Here is a 19,847-nt window from a genome sequence, read left to right as displayed (position 1 = left end):
TCTGCATGTAACCAGTACAAAAGATGAAAATCATTGGTTTTATGAGTAACCAGATTACAACATGCTATAAAAGGGAAAAAGTAAAATTTTGTCAAATTTCCCAGGAGGTGAACAAATCGAATATGTATTTCATACTGTACAAAGTTTGAATGTTATGGGTTTTACAGAACCCGTAAGCGTGAAGAGGGTACTAGACCTGCTGTCACCGTTGGTGACGCAGGTTAAAATGACTATGATGCAGAAAATACTCACGCACAAGTCTTGGCAAGAATCAGGCAATATGGATAAAACATTCCAAATATACCAGTAAAAACATTGATCTAACGATATAAGTGCATCCAATGAAGTCTTCTTTATTTGAAATAACAGTGTGCTCTGTTTATTATTGGATATATTTATTTGGAAATTGTTTTTGAATGTTTGAAATTTGAGGTTTTTGACCGAGTTATCTGCCCCTGCAATGTGCATTTGCAGCGCTTTTCGATGCCATAATTCATTATACATTTAACCAAAATATGCTGAAAAATCTTGTCTTTAGTCATTGAGTAGAATAATACAATTTTTCAAATTACTGTGACCTGCTCACTTGATTTTTTATCAAAACGAGTTTGAGTTTCCATTACTTTTTGAATCGACAAGCCTCAATGTGACTATCCCACTGACTTTGACGAGGTACCCATTCAGTATCTAATCCTGTTATTAAATCCCTGCTATTTCATTTTTCATCTTTCTAAAAGCGGCATCTTTTCTGTATACCCTTTTTGCGCAACGACACTAACCGTGTTAAGGGCAACGTTCACTCTACGTTCTCTTACTAAATGATTGATGTACCCTAATATGAAATGCACCCAAGTGTATATATTTACACATAAACATGCAAATCGTTTATCTTTACATTACTTTTAACTAATGTGTACCAGCTACATGGACACCTTTGTATTTGTGTAATGTTTATAAAAGACAAAAACTAACGAATAATGGACTTCTTAAACCAGGACCAAGTGTTTCTAGCATCTAAAATAGCTGGTGCTGTAGCGATTGTGGCCGTGACCGTCAAAGTCTGTCTCCGTCTGAAAACGATGTAAGTATGCACATGCACTATAGTCACTTTATTCGATCATTTAATAGTATACATTGTATTTTACATATGTTACGTCATTTTTACGTCATAAACGTAATAGACAGATTTATAAAATGGGACAATTCGTTTTGATTAACTGGGAGATGATGAATTGAGCGACATTTTGCATTTTTTTAATTTGAGCGACATGATCTTTTCAGCGACAAAACACATATAAATTGAGCGACTTTTTATTTTTTAAATTCAGCGACATTTACCTGAGAAAAATGCTTATTACCTCTTCCGTTAGTCAGTGTCCCCTGCTCACCACGGGGAGATGGAAGTAGGATTTTGAGCAGGATATAGTGTTTGCCAACATCTTCTGGGACTAAACTAGCGTTCTCTGTTTTCCCAACTTCATATACTATTAGCTTGTGTGGCCGTTCTGTTATGCCGTCTTCAGCTTTTCTCTTGCAAGCTTGTCTGATGTTGTGTCTCTGTATCTTTCTTTCTTCTTCCTTTTCATGGTTATGCTCATTACGTCCATCCAATATCATCAAATCCGTTAAATCTGTCTTGCATCGGGCTTTGCATTTGGCTTTTATACATCTCCACTATATGATTTGTCAAGCCTATACTTAAATCCATCAACAACTATATCTTCTTTCCCTCGATTCGTTGTGTACTTCTCAATCTCCATTTTAAATGTATTTCACTAGTATATTTTTGTCTTTATTTATTGTCGTTTAATCTTTTGAGTGATATTCAGAAGGGAAAAAGTACTGGTCGATTCACTGAAGTTGAACTAATACATTCGAGAAAGGGCTAGTTTTGACCAGTGCGAACTGGTGGACCGTTTATGTGAATTTTATGTACATCTGTATTTAATCAATTAAAAAATATGTCGCTGAATTTATATGCCGTTTTTATATTTTGTTCTGATTTGATGTCGCCCAAATGATATACGCAATTACTCAAAAAGCGTCGCTCAAAAGATAGTCGCTGAAAAGACAATGTCGCTCAATTTATACGCACCCGATTAACTATACAACTTGTAAATTAACTTCATTTGAATATTATGCAAGTTTAGTGCACATTTAAACAGGTTATTTTTCCTACTATACTAAACAGCGATAGTCGGTTACATAAATTAATGAGGCATCACTTGCGAATATGTGTAAATTTAATTTTCATTGCAGTTTTGTTGAAGTAATATTTACTCAATTTTATAAATTTTCACAGTTGTTGAATTAAGAATTTCTATCGGATTTCCGATCTCTTTGAGCGATTGCACCCTTAAGAATTTATGAAGTATATTGTACAATCTATTGACAACCAAGCATTAGAACGATCACACATAACCTGTATATTTTCAAAGGAAACGAAATGACTTTCCACGTGACACTGTGATTTTGTACCATCCAGGAAGAGGCCCAGATGTTCCAAGCTTGGTGCCGTTTGCTGTTAAGCTAGAAACTTACCTCCGGGTCACCAAAATCCCATACATGGTAAATTGATTTAAATGTCTTATATTGAACAAATTCGTAAAAGTCAGCACTATGGGGCTGGATGGAACACATCTTCCGTTACAATTTTACTTTGCGTGAAAACTCAAGTTCACAAAACGGTTGACATTCACTAGTTTCAAATTTTGAGAAAAAAAACTATATATAGGACGGATTCAGGCAGAGGGCGGGGAATGAGGAACACCATTGTTTGAAAATTTTGTTAATCTGATGCGAAAGTTTGGCAAAAATGAGCCACTGCTAGTCTGGAACTCTTTTATAAATTTCTGGATCGGAACCCTTTTTTATAAGTAAACCCTTTGGGATAGTCGAATATACACTTCCGCGTAGATATTTGTTTAATTTTACCTAATTCCTACAATGTACCTCGTGGAAGAATATGTCGCGTATGCTTACGACTTAGTACGGAAAGGTATATTTTCAAACAAGCGGAACTACACGGCCATTTTTGCTGCACTAAAAAATAACCTCTGTTATGTCGAAAGGAGAAATTTGCTGAATTTTTTGTTTGTTTTTTTAGTCCATGGCAATTTTAAATCGTCCTATTCTATGTATTGGAATTTTCTCACGAAATGCTGAACCGTCTGTTTGGTTAAATACTTTTCATGAGCGTCAGAACTGAGATTAAATATTTTCCTTCTTTTTTTAAATTTTGAATTTAACGGACTTCAATACCTTTTAAATATTCCGTTCGATGGGATATATACATGTAGTGATTGCATATTTGCTTCAGTTTGGTATTATGAAAGATAACTGATCAACCAAACATTTTCTTTACATACTTCTTGGCCTATAAGCCAATACAAAATGTCAAGGACTATTGAAAAGTAGATGTTCGGTATGCGTGATGACATTATGTTTGCCTTTACCTGGAGATTTCTTATTTAGATCAAGGTGATGGTAAATACTGTTTGCATTTAAACAAGTCGTCCAAGGAACATCAACATCTCAGTGGATGATGCAAGATTTTAAAGATCGATAAAGGAAAACTATTGACTAAATTTTGCGACAAACGCGATGACTTTTCATTCTGTATTGTCAACTTTCCTTTCATATGTAGCAACATCCTTTCAGCACCTGCTTGCGCAGTTTTCTTATTTTCATATCACAACTCATACGTCATGCCGCAGCTAGGCTTCTGGAACAGGGTTATGTTGCTACAAAATTTAAATCATCACTACAGAATTTTTATGGTCGTCTTCATGAACTCGTGAATCGTTATACAGTGTATCCATCTGTACCAGGAGAAACGATTTGTACAATCTGTCATAGATTTCCCTCCCTCTTTCATAGACTCGGACTTGCTTTTTGTGAGCAACTCGGCAGGTGTTTCTAGAAATGCAAAGAACGTTTTCCCTACCGGTGCACCTGGCCCATGCTCCTAGTTTTAGTGGAGTCCGAGTTGCTCATTTACTTTTGTTTCTTTGTACGTATTATTTTGGTTATTTTATGTTCTCTGTTGTGTGTGTCTCTTTTTCCTGTCTGGTCTTTGTCCCTGGATTACATTCTTTTGATTTCCGCTAGAATCTTGGTTCCCTTGATTACTCTTTCAAAAGGGGAGGGCACATGCACGAAGTTCCATGTACATCCGTCTGTTCCATTAATGCCTTATTTTTTTTCATGAAGAAAAAGGTAATCAATTATGATTTATACTTGATTGTTTTAGTGATACAATACCACATAACGAATTGGCGTGAATATATTTATATTGAATTATAATTTATTCTCTATGAGTGTTTTAAAAAACAGTGTGTGAAACATGACTTAAACAAGTCCGCGCACTCATTAAATCTTGGTGGTCTCTCGGCAATCGATAAGTCAAGTAATAATCATATAAATATACGGGTTAATTACAAAGTCGTTGCTGTTTTTTTTTTTTTGTAGAGCGAGGCTACTTTTAGTGCTAGCAAAAAGGGAAAATTTCCATGGATTGAATATAATGGTGTACAAATTTCCGACACGGAGTTTATAATTGAATACCTGAATAAAAAGTTGGGAATTAATTTAGATGAGCCATTTAGTCCGAAGGACCTTGGATTGGCAAGGGCGTTTCAGAAAATGTTTGAAGAAAATACATACTGGTAAGTACGAAATAATTGCCCAGTCAAATAAAGCTTTCTACACATAACGGGGACGGATCCAAGATTTCAGGTCAGGAGGGGCGATAATATGATTAAATGCCGAGCGAAGCGAGGCAAGTCTTTTCTCGGGGTAGAATCTGTAAAACTAGAAGCTCTAAAGGGCCTAAATCGCTCACCTGAAGGGCTCCATAAGCAACATTGTATTTTTGCCATGTTTTTTCTTGGATAAAAATTCCTAAAGCTTATGCACATCTAAGGAATAATCATATCAATTCTAATTTTTTTTATTAATTTAAAATTTCATGATAGAAATAACATTAAAAATAGAAAAATTAACGTAAAAAAATGGCAATAAATCCAGCATGGCTCAACAGATTAACCACAGATAGATCTTATCGTCCTGAATATTTTTTTTAACCTTTTGTCAGAATTTAGCTAAACCCAGCGGTTTTAATTGGATATATATGGAAAAAAAACTTCTGTCTGACCCCTATGGTCTATTTTTAGTAACGGAGGCTATGTTTTTTACGGATCTAAAGTTCCCACTTCTGTTCTATACAGAACACCCTAAGGAACATTCATTTTAAGTTTGGTTCTAATTGGAAAGTTTGTGTTAGAGGGGAAGATTTATGAAAGAAATAACATAAAAATAGCGAAAAAACGTCAAAAAAGGTGGCAGTAACTCCGACGTGGCTTAAAATATTTACACAAAAAATAGACCTCTGATAGATATCATCATGTTGAATACTTTGACATTATGGCGGAATTTTGCTAAACCTAACGGTTGCAGAGATGTATGCGGAGATATATTGTAATTTTATTATCGGTGGCCATGTTTTTCGATGGATAAAAAATGAACATATCAGTTCTATGCAGAACACCCTAAGGTATTTAGACCAAGATGGTTCTAATTGGTCAAGTTGTATCAGAGAAGAGTTTTAACGATCATGGACGACGACAAACGCCTAGTGATGGCAATAGCTCTCTTCGCCCTAAGGACCAGATGAGCTAAAAATCATGAATTCACGTCTCAAATTTGGGGGATGGGGTACGCCCGGCTCACCCGTCCTTCGATTTCCGCCTGTATGCATGTAAACGGCCAGCTTTCTGAACAGGAAATTATTTCACTTTACTTTGATACATGTCTCTGTTTGCGTGGATGTGCTCATTTCGATATAGCCGTGCCGTATTAATTTCGATGTCCATTTTTTTATTAGTCATTTCCTTATTTAGATCATTTCAAATACAATCTTTGATTAGTCAGAACATTTTACGATTATTTCAACGATTATCTTTGATAACTTAAAACCATATTGCGAACATTTTGGTGGCCGATTATTCAGTGTCGTGTCGTATATTAAGATCATTTAAATTGTCAGTCAGTATTTCGATGGCGACATTTTTCGCATTTGTTTTATTAGTTGTTAAAGTATTGCGATTATTTTGATGGTCGACTTTGATTTATCAGTACCGTTACTCCACTCCAGTCACATTTCTTTGTATAGAAGAACCTCACAAAAATTAAAAAAACTTGTAGATCTCCCACTGCAATATTTTGCTTTTTAGGACGCTAGTGATAGACAGATGGTTTTATGAACCAACACAAGCATTGTTCAAGATAATAAAATTTCCATTTCCACTTTCATTCTTTTTTCGTCGCAAGATTAGAAATATGCTATATGCACAGGGAACCGGTCGACACACACAAGAAGAAGTTTACCATATACTGGATACTGATCTGAATGCATTATCTATATTCTTAGGTATGTTATGCAAGTGTCAAATATGTTTGTTTTTAGTTAAGAGAAAAGCACGGTCTGTAAGTGTCGCCGAAATCTCTTTTTTTTAATAAAACAAAAGTTTTATTTATCAAGTTTTAAGTAATGTTAATTGATTTTTTTTGTACTTTAAACAAATCAACTTTAGAGTGAAGTCACATAGTATACATCAAATAAAGATATCTTTTTGCCTTTCTTGCGAAGAAAAAGCATAATTGTAATGATCTGGAAACCGGGTCTAGAAACACTATATGTGTAGTATTTGAATTCCCTAGTGATATAAATTTCTATGGCACAAAAGCGTCACATTACTTTGATATCGAGACAAATGCATTATTTGACATCATAAGTGCTATCGCCTTTCACAATGTGTATGAAACTTGTTTGCATTTACAATAAAACATGAGTCACATTACAAGTTATAAAGTGTCTACTATTATTAAGTGAAAAATCGAAGAAAAAGACAAAATAAAGCGTTAAAAAGAAGATCGAGACTAAAAGGATAAAACAAAAACAAAAATACAGAGGGAAAAAAATATAATTGTTATTGACACTCACAGAGATACTAGCATACATTGTAGTTGTAAGCAATCATATTTGATTATCCTGTACTAATTATATCCTTGACAAATAATTTATTTTTCGTCAGTATATTTATTGTTCTAATTTCCATGATGCAATTAAGTTTATGTAAATACCTTGAATGAATACAGTACATCATCTTGTACAACATTGAAAACCATCACGTTTTTCAATGTCAAATAAATGGAATCTTAAATTGATTTTCAGGAAAGAAGAAGTTCCTGTTAGGAGACAAACCGTGTAAAGCCGATTGTTCTATATTCGGGATGCTTTCACAGGCGTACTGGCAATCCTTTGGTAGCAAGGCTGGAGAAATTATCAGAAGTAAGTTAATGTGGTACATATATTGTACAAAAACATCAAAGAGTAATCAAGGGAACCAAGGTTATAGCCGTAATCAAATGAATGTAATCCAGGGACAAAGATCAGACATGGAAAACAGACATACACAACAAAGAACATAAAGTAACTAAAATCATACATACAAAGTAACAAAAGCAAATGAGCAACTTAGACTCCACTAAAAACTGGGAGCATTGACCAGATGCATCAGTAGGGTAAGCGTCCTCTGCTTTTCTAGAAACACCCGCCGAGTTGCTCTTAAAAAGTCAAGTCCGGGGTAAACAAACGAGGAAAGGAAAACTATGACCCCTATAATAAATCAGTTTGCATGGTGCAGATGGATACACATAACGATCCACGAGTACATGATGACGACCTTAAAACTTCTGTAGTGATTACTTCAATCTTGTAGCAACATAACCCTGTTCCAGAAGCCTATTTGTTAGAGTTCTAGCGCGATACAAAAAAGTCTGCGTAGTTTCGGCAAGCTCTGGTATAACGTATGAGTTGTGATATGAACACTCCATACGCAGGTGCTGAAGAGATATTGCCACAGATGAAAGGAAAATTGACAATTCTGAATGAAAAGTCATCATGTTTGTCGTAAAGTTTGGTCAATAGTTTTCCTTTACCATCGATTTCTAAATGTAGATCAAGATATGAGGTTGACTTTACAGTGTCTGTAGTATCCTTTATCTCAAGTTCTCTTGGGTAGATGCGATGTATCAAATTCCCGAAATTAGGATTGTTTAAAGATAATACGTCAACTATATGGCTGAAACTGAGATTGAAGGATCTAGCCAAACGATATTCTTTCTTTCTGATAAGATCAGCTATAAAGTCAGCCTCATAAGAGGGAAGGAATAGGTCAACAAGTAAAGGAGCACCCTTTTTCCCATTGGAATGCCGACCGTTTGTTGAAAAACACGTCCACCATACTGGACAAATATGTCAGAGTAAAGAAAAACTTGGACTTCATTTGAATAGTAAATGATCAATGACAGTTCATGTCTGTTAACAATACATGTCATACATCCGTTCTGAAAGAGGGGGTAGAGTGTTTTATTCTTGACCGACCGTCTGCTAGTCTTAACTTTTCGAATTTTCATCTCCGATATTTCGAAACAAGTTTTAAAAAGGTGTGCTATTATGGAATTTTATTTCGGTCTTGGGGAACAACAATTGCCTGTTAGACGACTGTTATTTTATGATTTGGGATTCAGGGGTATCTTGTGGTAATCGACTCACAGGTTCCATGTTATACAATAATTCTGTAGAAAATTTACCTCTGTATTTTTCAAATTCATTTATACACAAAATAAAAGTCAATTTTCATAACTTTAGGAACATTACTCAACAACTCAAACTGGCATAACATTTCTGAATTCTGGCAATAAATGAGTAACCTACAAGTTCTTGATCAATGGAAGACTAGAAATAAGGCACCAGCTTATATTGTCAAAGATTGCCCAACAATGCAAACTGGGTTTCATGAACCATCTCAAGTCGTGTATACTATGTACATTTAATGACCGAGCGCTCAAAGGATATACAACACAAACACCAAGTCATGTTGAAAAATAAATCCTGCACTACCAAAAAAAACCCAAAAAAAATAGAAAAGATATCGTTGAGCAAACAAGCTTATAAGTGCCTTCAGTCCTTGTAAACAACGGTCGTTCAAAATTATAACTGAACTATTATTGAATAAAAAATCCACCATTCTGAAACTAGAGGCGGATTTAAAGATTTTGAAAGGGGGTCCAGAGGGGTTCCATATGGGGGTTCCGATGACTGGAACTCCCCTAGATCCCTGGCAGCCATTACAATTACCAATTCCTGAATTAATGATTTCAGAATACAACAATCTCTGTGATTATTGTGAAAGGATGAAATCATCATTTTGGCCAGACTGGGAGCAGTGCGTAACTCGACAGAAAGTGAACTAAATGTACATTCGAATTATTTAAACTCGAGCTTGACCTTTATATTCGAATTTGATTCCATGAGAAACTGCCAAGAGAGGTCATTTTATTTCCTTGCAGAGCAGATCTAGAGCCAACAGTTTTTATCTTAAATATTTGTTGTCTAAAAACTGTCGTGTAAATTATTCGTATATATATATATTCTAGAATGTCTACTGGAGAATCAACAGTTGCTGTTCTTGTTCATTTTTTAGGGGGGAGGTGGGGTGTCCTTACATGCTAGTTTTGGCGCTCTGATGACAAATTAGTTAAAAAAATATATTTGATTCAGTAAACATATTATCACATATTAAATCTTGGTACACCCATTTTTATTTTGCGGTCGTATATTGTCGTCCTCGTCGGCCTTAGAGACTGCTACATCCACTCAATAACTTCGGTATAACTGTAAAGATCTATATGAAATTATATCACATGGTGCCTTACCACAACAGGGAGTCTGGTATTGATTTTGTGACTTTAACCGTATAGGAATTACGGAAAAAAAACCAAAAAAACAAAAAAAAACAAAAACAAAAAAAAAATAATAAAACAAAAGAACAAAAAAAAAAAAGAAAAAACAACAACAAACAGCAAAAACAAAAGCAACAAGCATTTTCATGATGTGTGTTCAATAACTTGAGTATTTAAGGGTGTAGGTCTGTAAGCAATTATATCACAAGGTGCAGCCATTGACTTTTGGAAGTTGTGACTTGAACCGTTTAGGAATTAGAGGCCAAAAAGAGACCAAGAACAATCATTTTACTGATATTATGTGGACAATAACATGACTTCAAGTGAATGGATCTTTTTGATATTAAAAAGAAAGTGCCATATTACCAAAGGAAGGCTTGGAAAGATTCTGAGGTTTATGCTGTGAACTATTTTGGAATGAGGGGCCAAAAAGGAGCCAGAAAATGCATTATATTTGTTCGGACAGTTACTTGAGTAAATCTGAATGCATATGTTTTAAATTTTATCACAATGTGTTATTCCACAAAAAGAGAGTTTGAGTTGAATTTGTGGTAGTGACTTGAACTGTTAAAGAATGAGGGCCTAAAAGGAGCAAGAAACCAAGCATTTTTTTAAGTTTAGAAAATAACTTTAGTAAAATGGATTGGATTTCTTTGAAATTTATCATAAGGTGCCACACAACCAAAGGAGGGCCATTACCGGGGGTTGTGACTTGAATCATTTAAAAGTGAGGGCCATAAAAGGGACCAAAAACAGGCATTGTCCTGATGTCCCGACAATAATTTGAGATCTCTTGAAATTAAAGTCCTATACAGTAAGAGGAAGACAAGGATAGTTAATTTAGTTTGTAACTTGTAGTAATCTACTGATCAGGAGCAAAAAAGGGGCCACATCATTTCTGGGCAAATTCATTTCCTGTGTCAATCATTTAATTTCAATCCTAACTGAATTGTATGTGTGTCAATATTTGTTGGATTTTAAACGTGTTAAAATCTGTATCAGTAGTGTGTGTTGATTATAATATTATGATATTTGTTGATGATATAAGGTAAATATACTTGGTTGGAATTGCACAACACACAAATTAAGTGTAATATACTAATATAATTATTTTATAGTATGTGGTGAGAAATTTTATGATTTTGAAAAATTACTACAACCAGCTGAGTAACTAACAAATTTATTTTAATAAGAAAGGTTCAATGTAATAGTTTTTGGGGACATACATTTATTATTCTCTTTTTATTACTAGGTATATTTTTATAGGTTGGTCAAGGGAAAGAGGGAAGTGGCATTAGCCCGCCTTATTATGAAATTGAAGTTTTTTCAGAGTTGTATATTTTATGTTAAAACCTGAAATATATTCAGAAAGGAAATATATAGTTCAATAAATTTGTTTATTTTATTATATCATATATTTAGATTGAAATATAAGTTTTTTGTATATGCATTATAATTGTTTGTTTGAACCCTATATCGCATAACCTATATCACATCTCTAGACCTATATCGCATACCCTATATCATACCCCTTTACAGACCATACTTGATGTACGGTTGAAATATATAGGATATAATGAACTTGACATGTGGAAATCTGTTTTAGTTTAAACATATTTTATTTGCATATAAACAAAAGGGATTGAACAAAAGTGAATCACACTTACGAGGTTCTCTCCTGGAAATCTGTATCACATGCAGTATCAACCCTCGACCTATATCACCCGCAGGCCATTGACCCTTGGGATGATATAGGAGTCTTGGGTTGATATAGCATGCGATACAGATTTTGACATGTAATATTCAGTATGTATTATTAACACAGTTACGTGATTGTTCACTGATATGATCATAACATCAAATATTTATTCTATGTGGTCTTACATAAATGAAACTACGGCTATTCTTTGACTTGTTAGGGGCTTTACTGCAATCATCTTGTCTATCCGTCAGCCCGTCTGCGTGTCCGTCACACTTTTTGTAACAGGTTTCTCCGATCCTATTGGCGAGAAAGCTAAAATATTACGTATACTGGTTTTGCATGATGACTTGTATTGTGTCTCCCCTATTCATGTTCCTCTATCTTCACCTTCCTGTTTACCGATCGCCTCGGTGTTTCCCTTTCCATGTTGAGTGGCGGTATTCTTAGCACGACATAGCAATAAATGCAACCTCTTGTTTAATTTTTAGTTAAGGAAATCGGGTCAAATTAAGGAAATATTTAAGTGGTAATTTTTTAAGTTTTTTTTTTAACAATTTCATTCTGTATCAGAATCTTATTCTGTGTTAAACATTTAATCACAATCAAAACTCTGAACTGATTCAGGCTTAAATGTTCCGAATGTGAAAGTCAGGTATCAGTCCGGGGCAATATCATTATAATTCGGGGACAATAACTAGCCTCTACTACGTCTGGGGCGTGGTATGGTAGTCTTTGGCTGATACCCAGTCAATATGCAAAATATGATATATGGTGGTCCTTTGTCATGCTGGAAACTGATGTGATGATTTTTAAAAAATGATTCAAATACAGATGTACTTGTAAACGATTAATACGTGCGGGTATCTCCCACCCTATATTTTATGGCAATATTCTACACAAAGTAATACTTACCCAATATTTTGACCAAAACGTTGAATAGGCTATTTCGTAAGGTATAAAGTTACGATATCGTTGTCAAATAGTTAAAGATAGCATTTTGATTCGCTCATAAAATCTTCATAGAAACTAACACACTATATTTAAAAGCAGTTCTAAACATAACAAGGATTGTGTCCTTATCGTATGACTTATGATGTACCATCATTCTCATGGAAAGAACTGGGATTGACATTACATACAAGGAGGACATAACTTTGGTAGGTTTAACCTGGTTTGTAGCTGGCATGTAACGTATAACCAGTTTCTTTATTATGTTTTAAAAGGACTCAGATCTTTATGACCTGATGTTTAGGTTTGTTTAATTGTGCAGTATTTTACACAGTGACCAGATTTAAAAGGGAAGGAGTTTTATCAGGTCAAAGTATTTAAACCCCGCCGTATTTTTTGCGCCTGTCAAAAATTTCTGGTCTCTGTATGTCTTGTTTTCACTTTCAGTTTACTTTTATGTTGCTTGAGTTTATAGAGGCAAATTTTTCGCCGAATCTGAGTATAATGTTGTATTAGGGCCTGCTGCAGCCTAGCCCGTGGCATGAGGGTTTCCTGGTTGTTCATTGAAGACCCATTGGTGGCCTAGAGTTGGCACTTTTCCTCCTGGTGGGATCTTTGTATCTTTGACATATTCACAATATCTATTCTCACTTTATTCATATTTTCCTTACGGTAGATTTCAATGTTATTATAAAAATAACTTTATCATATTTGATTTAACATAAAAACAAAACATTCTTCACACGATGGATTACACAAGTGCTTCAGTTTTTTTTCTTAGATGTATTGTCTACATTGTGTATGCAGACCGTCTCCATTGTTGTTTCTCTTATCTCATATAAATACTAATTCGTCTGAAATACAGGCTAAATTAAGTCAGAGAGGGGGTTGGTGGCTGCAACAAACATTGACGATACAGAACATTACAAGTAATAGGAAAGCCCATTGAGCTAATTTTCGTACACTAAAAATATTCGGCGAAATAATGTTAGCCGTTGCGTAATAACGCAATACCTTTTCGAAATTACACGATACTTTCGCAAAATAACGCTAAACCTTCGCACAATAATGCGATATTTTCGCGAAAAAAAAACTATGCTGTTATGGTGGTTACAAATCATTTTGAATCGATGACAAGCAAAAACCTTTCTAGCGGCCGCATATCATATATCGAAGCCTCATGTAATCATAAGGTGGTATAATTTGCATGCCTCTGATATACATAATATTTTGTTACCAGCACCTATCATCTTGCGTTCCTTATACATATTTTATTTTTTTTTGTCATTTCTGTTTTTGTTTTATTTTTTGTTTTGTTCGTATTTTTTGGATGAATATGATAGCTTCCAAATGTGGACGAGGCTTTTGCGATTCAAGTGAGGATGATTCAACCATAATTTTATGTCTGTACTCACATTTGTAAAATGGATAATACTTTATTATTGCTCCTATATTCTAGTTTTATTGTCAAGGAAGACAATAGTCCGAACTTGACTTGGAGATCGTCGGCGACTGGGATACAATCGGAAGTGGATAATGCTACATGGAACCGCCAAAATATTTTGCAGGCTGATCTCTTTACTCTCCCCATTTCCACTTGCAAAGTTTACGAAAGTATATCGCTCCGCTGCCGATCATTCAATTACAACTGTATCCACACTCCGGTGTCAAGTTTAATATGGGATGTTTTTACAATATTTAAAAAAAAAATTTCTTAAGACATGGAAGTATTATGACATTAAGGATTTTGTGATATTTGTTGAACTGCAATATTTCTTTGATTATATGCTTACTTTAAACTATTTGAATTTTGACTCTTTGAGCAGGACTATTTTTTTAATTGACCTGACCCAGGTCAAATATTCGTAAGCACGTGAGTATCATATTCGAGAACTTTATGTTCATTTCTCTCCCTTATTGAAGATACCGGGTGTTTCTAATGACAGATTTTCGGACCTGCAATGTACAGTTAGTGAGCGTTGTAAGTATATATTACCAGATGGGTCCTGTAGGTTTTCAAATGTTTGATACAAACATTTTTTACACATGTCAATTTTTTTTAAGTTATACACATTGTACTTGTACATGTATACCCTATACAGTTCATGTGCGTTTAAGTTTATCCCGGGAATTTACATAAAATGCACGCAATGTGTACAAATACAAAAAAACAAAAACAAAAACAAAAAAAAAAACCAAACAAAAAAACAAAAAAAACAAAAAAAAAACAAACAAACTAAAGACCGGCTTTCAATCTTTCTAAATTTTTAACTTCTATACTCACAGCTGTTAAAGAAGGTCTCCAGTCCTACTACGACACTTGTAACGCCCGTAGTGGTATTATTTCATTGTGGATCCTGAAAAACTAGAAATATCTTCTGGAAACCCCCAATTCAAGAAATACAATAGCATTCACACCTATGATTTTTCAACTCTTTATACTTCTATTCCCTATATTCAGTTAAAATTTCGGCTAAAAAAACTTTTATATCGTTGTTACTCCAAAAAATGACGCTACACCTAGATACAAATATGTAGTTCTTGGTAGTAGAGATTCCTCACACTTTGTAAAAAAAAATAATTCCAAATATACCGAAGATGTTTTCAAAATGCTCGAATTTTTGATCGACAACATTTTTGTCTATTGTGGTATACACGTAATTCAACAAACGGTCGGTATTTCAATGGGAACAAATTGTGTTCCTCTACTTGTTGACCTATCCGTTCACTCTTAGAAAAGCAGAGAACGCCTACCCTACCGATGCACCTGGTCTATGCTCCCCGTTTTTGGTGGAGTTTACTTTTGTTGCTTTGTGTGTATTGTTTTCAATTATTTTATGTTCTTTGTTGTGTGTGACTGTGTTCAACGATTGGTATTTGTTCCTGGATTACCTTCTTTTCATTTCCGCTAGAATCTTAGTTCCCTTGATTACTTTAACTACTTGCACAGAAGTAAATCAAATACATGTAGTAAACAAACATAAATGTAGCAAACATGGATGTATTAAAATGTTGACATGTGGCATGTTCATCACATTCAGTGGCGGATCTGTAGCATGTTAATCACATTCAGTGGTGGATCTGTGGCGGATCTGCGGCATGTTCATCACATTCAGTGGTGGATCTTGAAATAAATTATTTCTATATAGTCAACCAAGCTTTTTGAGCATAAAGGGTCCCAGTTTGGACATGCTTATGCCATTCCTGATTTAAATTTTCCAAAAGTTTTTTGAGATGTTATTTTTATACATTTTGATAGAAATTAGTCAATTCTCAAATTTGTAATTCCTATCACTGTGGTTGACCTGTGATTTGAATAGATGCATTCTTGTATATAAACCTGGAACTTAAACTACTGTAAATTGTGTAAAATGAACAAATACTAGTGAACACTAGTAGAAACAACTATCTGGATTATGCAAGAGTAATCAAGGGAAATAGGTTATAGCGGTAATCAAAGAGTAATCAAGGGAACCAAGGTTATAGCGGTAATCAAAGAGTAATCAAGGGAACCAAGGTTATAGCGGTAATCAAAACAATGTAATCCAGGGACAAAGACCAGACATGGAAAACAGACATACACAACAAAGAACATAAAGTAACTAAAATCATACATACAAAGTAACAAAAGCAAATCAGCAACTCGGACCCCACTAAAAACTGGGAGCATGGACCAGGTGCATCAGTAGGGTAAACAATGTATGGAATGTAAAGAAATAGTAAGATAAATGTGTTTTAAATCCGTATGTAACTGAATATCTATATGGTTCCTTTTCAAGATATACCAGATACATTCATTTAGAATGCTGACCATGAAGTAAGTTGCAGGATTTTTATGACAAAAGAGAGACCCAGTCAATTAGGTTAGAAATTCTATGTCCATGAAAATGCATAGAAAATGTGATCGAAATCAAAGCAGCCGGAGGTAAATCTTTCATAAAGGCAGATTTTCATGGACATTCATGCAAAGTAAGTGTTGAAAGTATTCATTATTTGTGCATACACTTTGTATGGACACAATGATTTAAAATGTTTTTAAAAGTGGTTATTGGTCTACTGTAAACCATACTAGCGCAGAACAGTAGTCACATTTTTGCCAATTTACATTTTTATTTCTGTGAACAGGAAAGTTGCACTGAAAACTACAATAGATACATGTCGATGTACTTAATAATGTGGTTAATTACACATGCAGTATAGTACACAGGCAAATGTGTCACACATGAGAATCATATGGTTTGCATCATATGATTATCATATGAATTGAGCACCACATGGTAATCATATATTTCGATTCACATATGATAATCGCATGATTATCATATGATAATCATATGTTTTTCACAAACATATGATTGTCATATGTTTTCAAGCTAAAATTAACATATGAGAATCATGGGATAATCATATGATTATCATATGTTGAATATCATATGATTGTCATATGTTGAATATCATATGATTGTCATATGATTATCATATGAATCGAACATCATATGATTATCATATGTGGCAAATTTGCCTGTGTATTACTTGAAACTATGATATTTGTAATATAGTAATATCTAATCTGTTTTCTAATGTACAATGCAACACTATTTGCCCATAATCAATTAATCAATTAATAGAGAGTGATTCAGATTATTTGAAATTGGAGTCCAGACATCATTATAAAACATCAGGTAGCTAGAATCATTCATGGAAGAAGCCCAAAGGAATATCATTAGCAAACTTTCCATTTTTTGTGTCCACAGGATTGTTTTTCTTAACTATTATAGTTTATAGAGAGATATTAAGAATAATATTTTAGAATACTTAAATATAGTAGGAATTTAATATATTAACTTTTTCTGCAAAATTTCAATTGACCAGTATAAACCACTGTGGGATTATTGACTAGGGTGGCTTAAAAACCAGTAAAAACAGGGTAGGTCATAACAACACTACCGTGCCAGACTATAATTTGCTTATTTTTGCCTGATTTTGCATGAAAATATATGTACATGTAACAAAATTTGCCAACAAAAAGGGGTTTCTGTATATCATGTGGTTAAAATACATGTATATTTTAAGTACAGTTATGTCTTAAACTATGTAAGATATTGCATTTATTAAAGACACTGTTACACTTTTTCCTTGATGTATACACTGGTTCTTCTTTACACTGGTCAACACTTGTGAGAAGAAAGCAAAAGTGCAAACATACTATTTTTGTGTGCTCAGACACTAGCTAATTAAGCATGAAACAAAGCGATGCTCAAGTGCTGGTATATGTTCATGTATGTGTAGTATGAAGCAGCTGAAAATGTATTTGTCCACATCTCATAATAAAAAACTACACAAACATGAAGCTAAATTCTGAGCACATCATTAATTTGTAAAACTTTATTATACCCTCTGAAATTAGAAAAATAGTTGTATTTATTATTTTAGAAAATAACACAATGTCAATCTTAAAAACTGCTTTAGAAAAGCTCCCCATTAAGGCATAATGAATAGACATTACATGTACCAAGACAAGACACTTGAGGAAAATAGGATAAGCTGTAGGTTAGCTATAGGTACTTATTTTTAATATCTTACAGATCTTTTCTTTATTAAAAAAGTTGAGGAAAATGTCAACTGCCCGACAGTATCCACGGCCTTAGGTATAATACTATACTGTTTGTTCAAAACTAAATGAACATACATGTGAGTGAAAGAGTTATTTATTTTTGTCATATTATACATACGTGTATTTGTGAAACAAACGTGCAGAAAAAATTGAAAACAATGCTCATCATTTGTTGAAGGATAGAAACTTTAAGTGCAATATTGATTCATCTTAAAAAGTGGTGCTCAGGGGTTTGGGTTCACTAGTAACTTTTTTGCTGCTGTCGAAGGATTGATTTGTACTCGAAGTGTATGTGGGATAGAGACATCATATTTCCTATATATATTACTTTATCTCACCAATTTTCACAATTTTAATAGAAATATATACACAGAAGTACAGAACACCAAAAACATCGAAATTGGAAACAACATCCAGCACCGATGAGACTTACAAAAGTCTAGGAAGCCCCATGTGTAATAGAAAAGCCGAGGCCTCAATGTTTTAGGGGTTTTGAATGATTATGCACTACTGCAAATTCCGATAAAAAATATTAAATGATACATAGATCTGATCAAACAAAAACATGGATGCTTTGCTCTCTTTTTGCAATTTGAATGTGTTAAAAAGACTTTCTGTGTTCATTAAAAAAGTATACCAGTTATGTATATATTAACCCTTATTTTTATTGCTCATTTCCGTGTCGTTCTCTGTACGAATAACCGATTACGTTGGAGTATATGCCGGAGTATATATACTAACAATTGAAATCTGACTACTAGACATAAGGTAAGTTTTTAGTGAAGTTAAGGTGGCTCATTTAATCTTTTGTTTCTGTAAACTTTAGTTAATTATTTTAAGAGGTTATCCAGGTAAGAGTCAGGCAGATGCTATGATTTAGATGGTACAGGGTAAAATTTATTCTACTGCATATTTTGTTTTAATGTAATGTATACATTATATTTATGTCGAATAATATAAAGTTTGTTTTAAATCGACCATGAATGGCTCAGAAAATAATTTTAAATTTCCCTAACAAAGCAACCAAATTTTGCCGAAATTAAAGAGTTATCTCCTTTTCTTCAATGAAGTTCAATGCTTCTATGTAATTAATTTCTCTATAATCACTGCAGCTAATAAAAAACTGACAATCAACTTTGAGAAAAGATGCATCTGTGATATGGAATGGGTGAAACATTTTGACAACAACACTCGTCGTGTGCCATCCACTGCCTGGACTCCCTCTTAATTGATAATGAGTGGTATTTTGTCTGTTTTGTGTTACGTCTCTCTCCCTAGATTATGAATATCATGTTCCTCAATCCAATTACGACCATTTTTATGGTCTTCTTACTTTCACCGTAATCTTTTAACATCTTCACAAGATGTGAAAAAAAAAGATATATTTTTTCATATTCTAGAATTATCATTGTCCCATGCGATAAGTATCATTCAAGTCATCTTTAGAAAATGACCCTACTGTAACCATTATATGAAATTCTTGTTATATAAATTTATATGTAAACTTCTTGCTTTCTATTGTATATGTCAATTTCAAGTTTCCTTTTTCATATGTCAACTTCAAGTATCCTTTTATATGTCAGCTTCTAGTTTTCTTTTTTATATGTTAACTTCTAATTTCCTTTTTATATGTCAACCTCAAGTTTCCTTTTTCATATGTCAACCTCAAGTTTCCTTTTTTATATGTCAACCTCAAGTATCCTTTTTATATGTTAACTTCTAGTTTTCTATTGTTCCTTTTATGTCTTTGCTTTCTTGGTGTTTGATCTGTCATTT

At 33.8% G+C, this 19,847-nt stretch overlaps 1 protein-coding gene across 1 annotated transcript; it reads left to right on the top strand.

Annotated features, from left to right (window-relative positions):
- Positions 1-865: 865 nt before the first annotated feature.
- Positions 866-11,257, top strand: LOC148612817 (failed axon connections homolog). The gene is made up of 6 exons (XM_088594568.1): positions 866-1,081; positions 2,439-2,568; positions 4,471-4,667; positions 6,234-6,430; positions 7,235-7,351; positions 9,227-11,257. The coding sequence occupies exons 1-6, from the start codon at positions 978-980 to the stop codon at positions 9,316-9,318; spliced, it is 837 nt and encodes a 278-aa protein (XP_088450694.1). The 5' UTR covers positions 866-977; the 3' UTR covers positions 9,319-11,257.
- The last annotated feature ends 8,590 nt before the right edge of the window (positions 11,258-19,847 follow it).

Source organism: Perna viridis, chromosome 7 (genome assembly GCF_037379345.1).
Source record: "Perna viridis isolate PV_CMFRI_1.1 ecotype Kerala chromosome 7, ASM3737934v1, whole genome shotgun sequence".
Lineage (NCBI taxonomy): Eukaryota > Metazoa > Mollusca > Bivalvia > Mytilida > Mytilidae > Perna > Perna viridis.
Note: the sequence above shows the minus strand (reverse complement) of the source record. Positions and strands in the feature narration are given on the sequence as shown.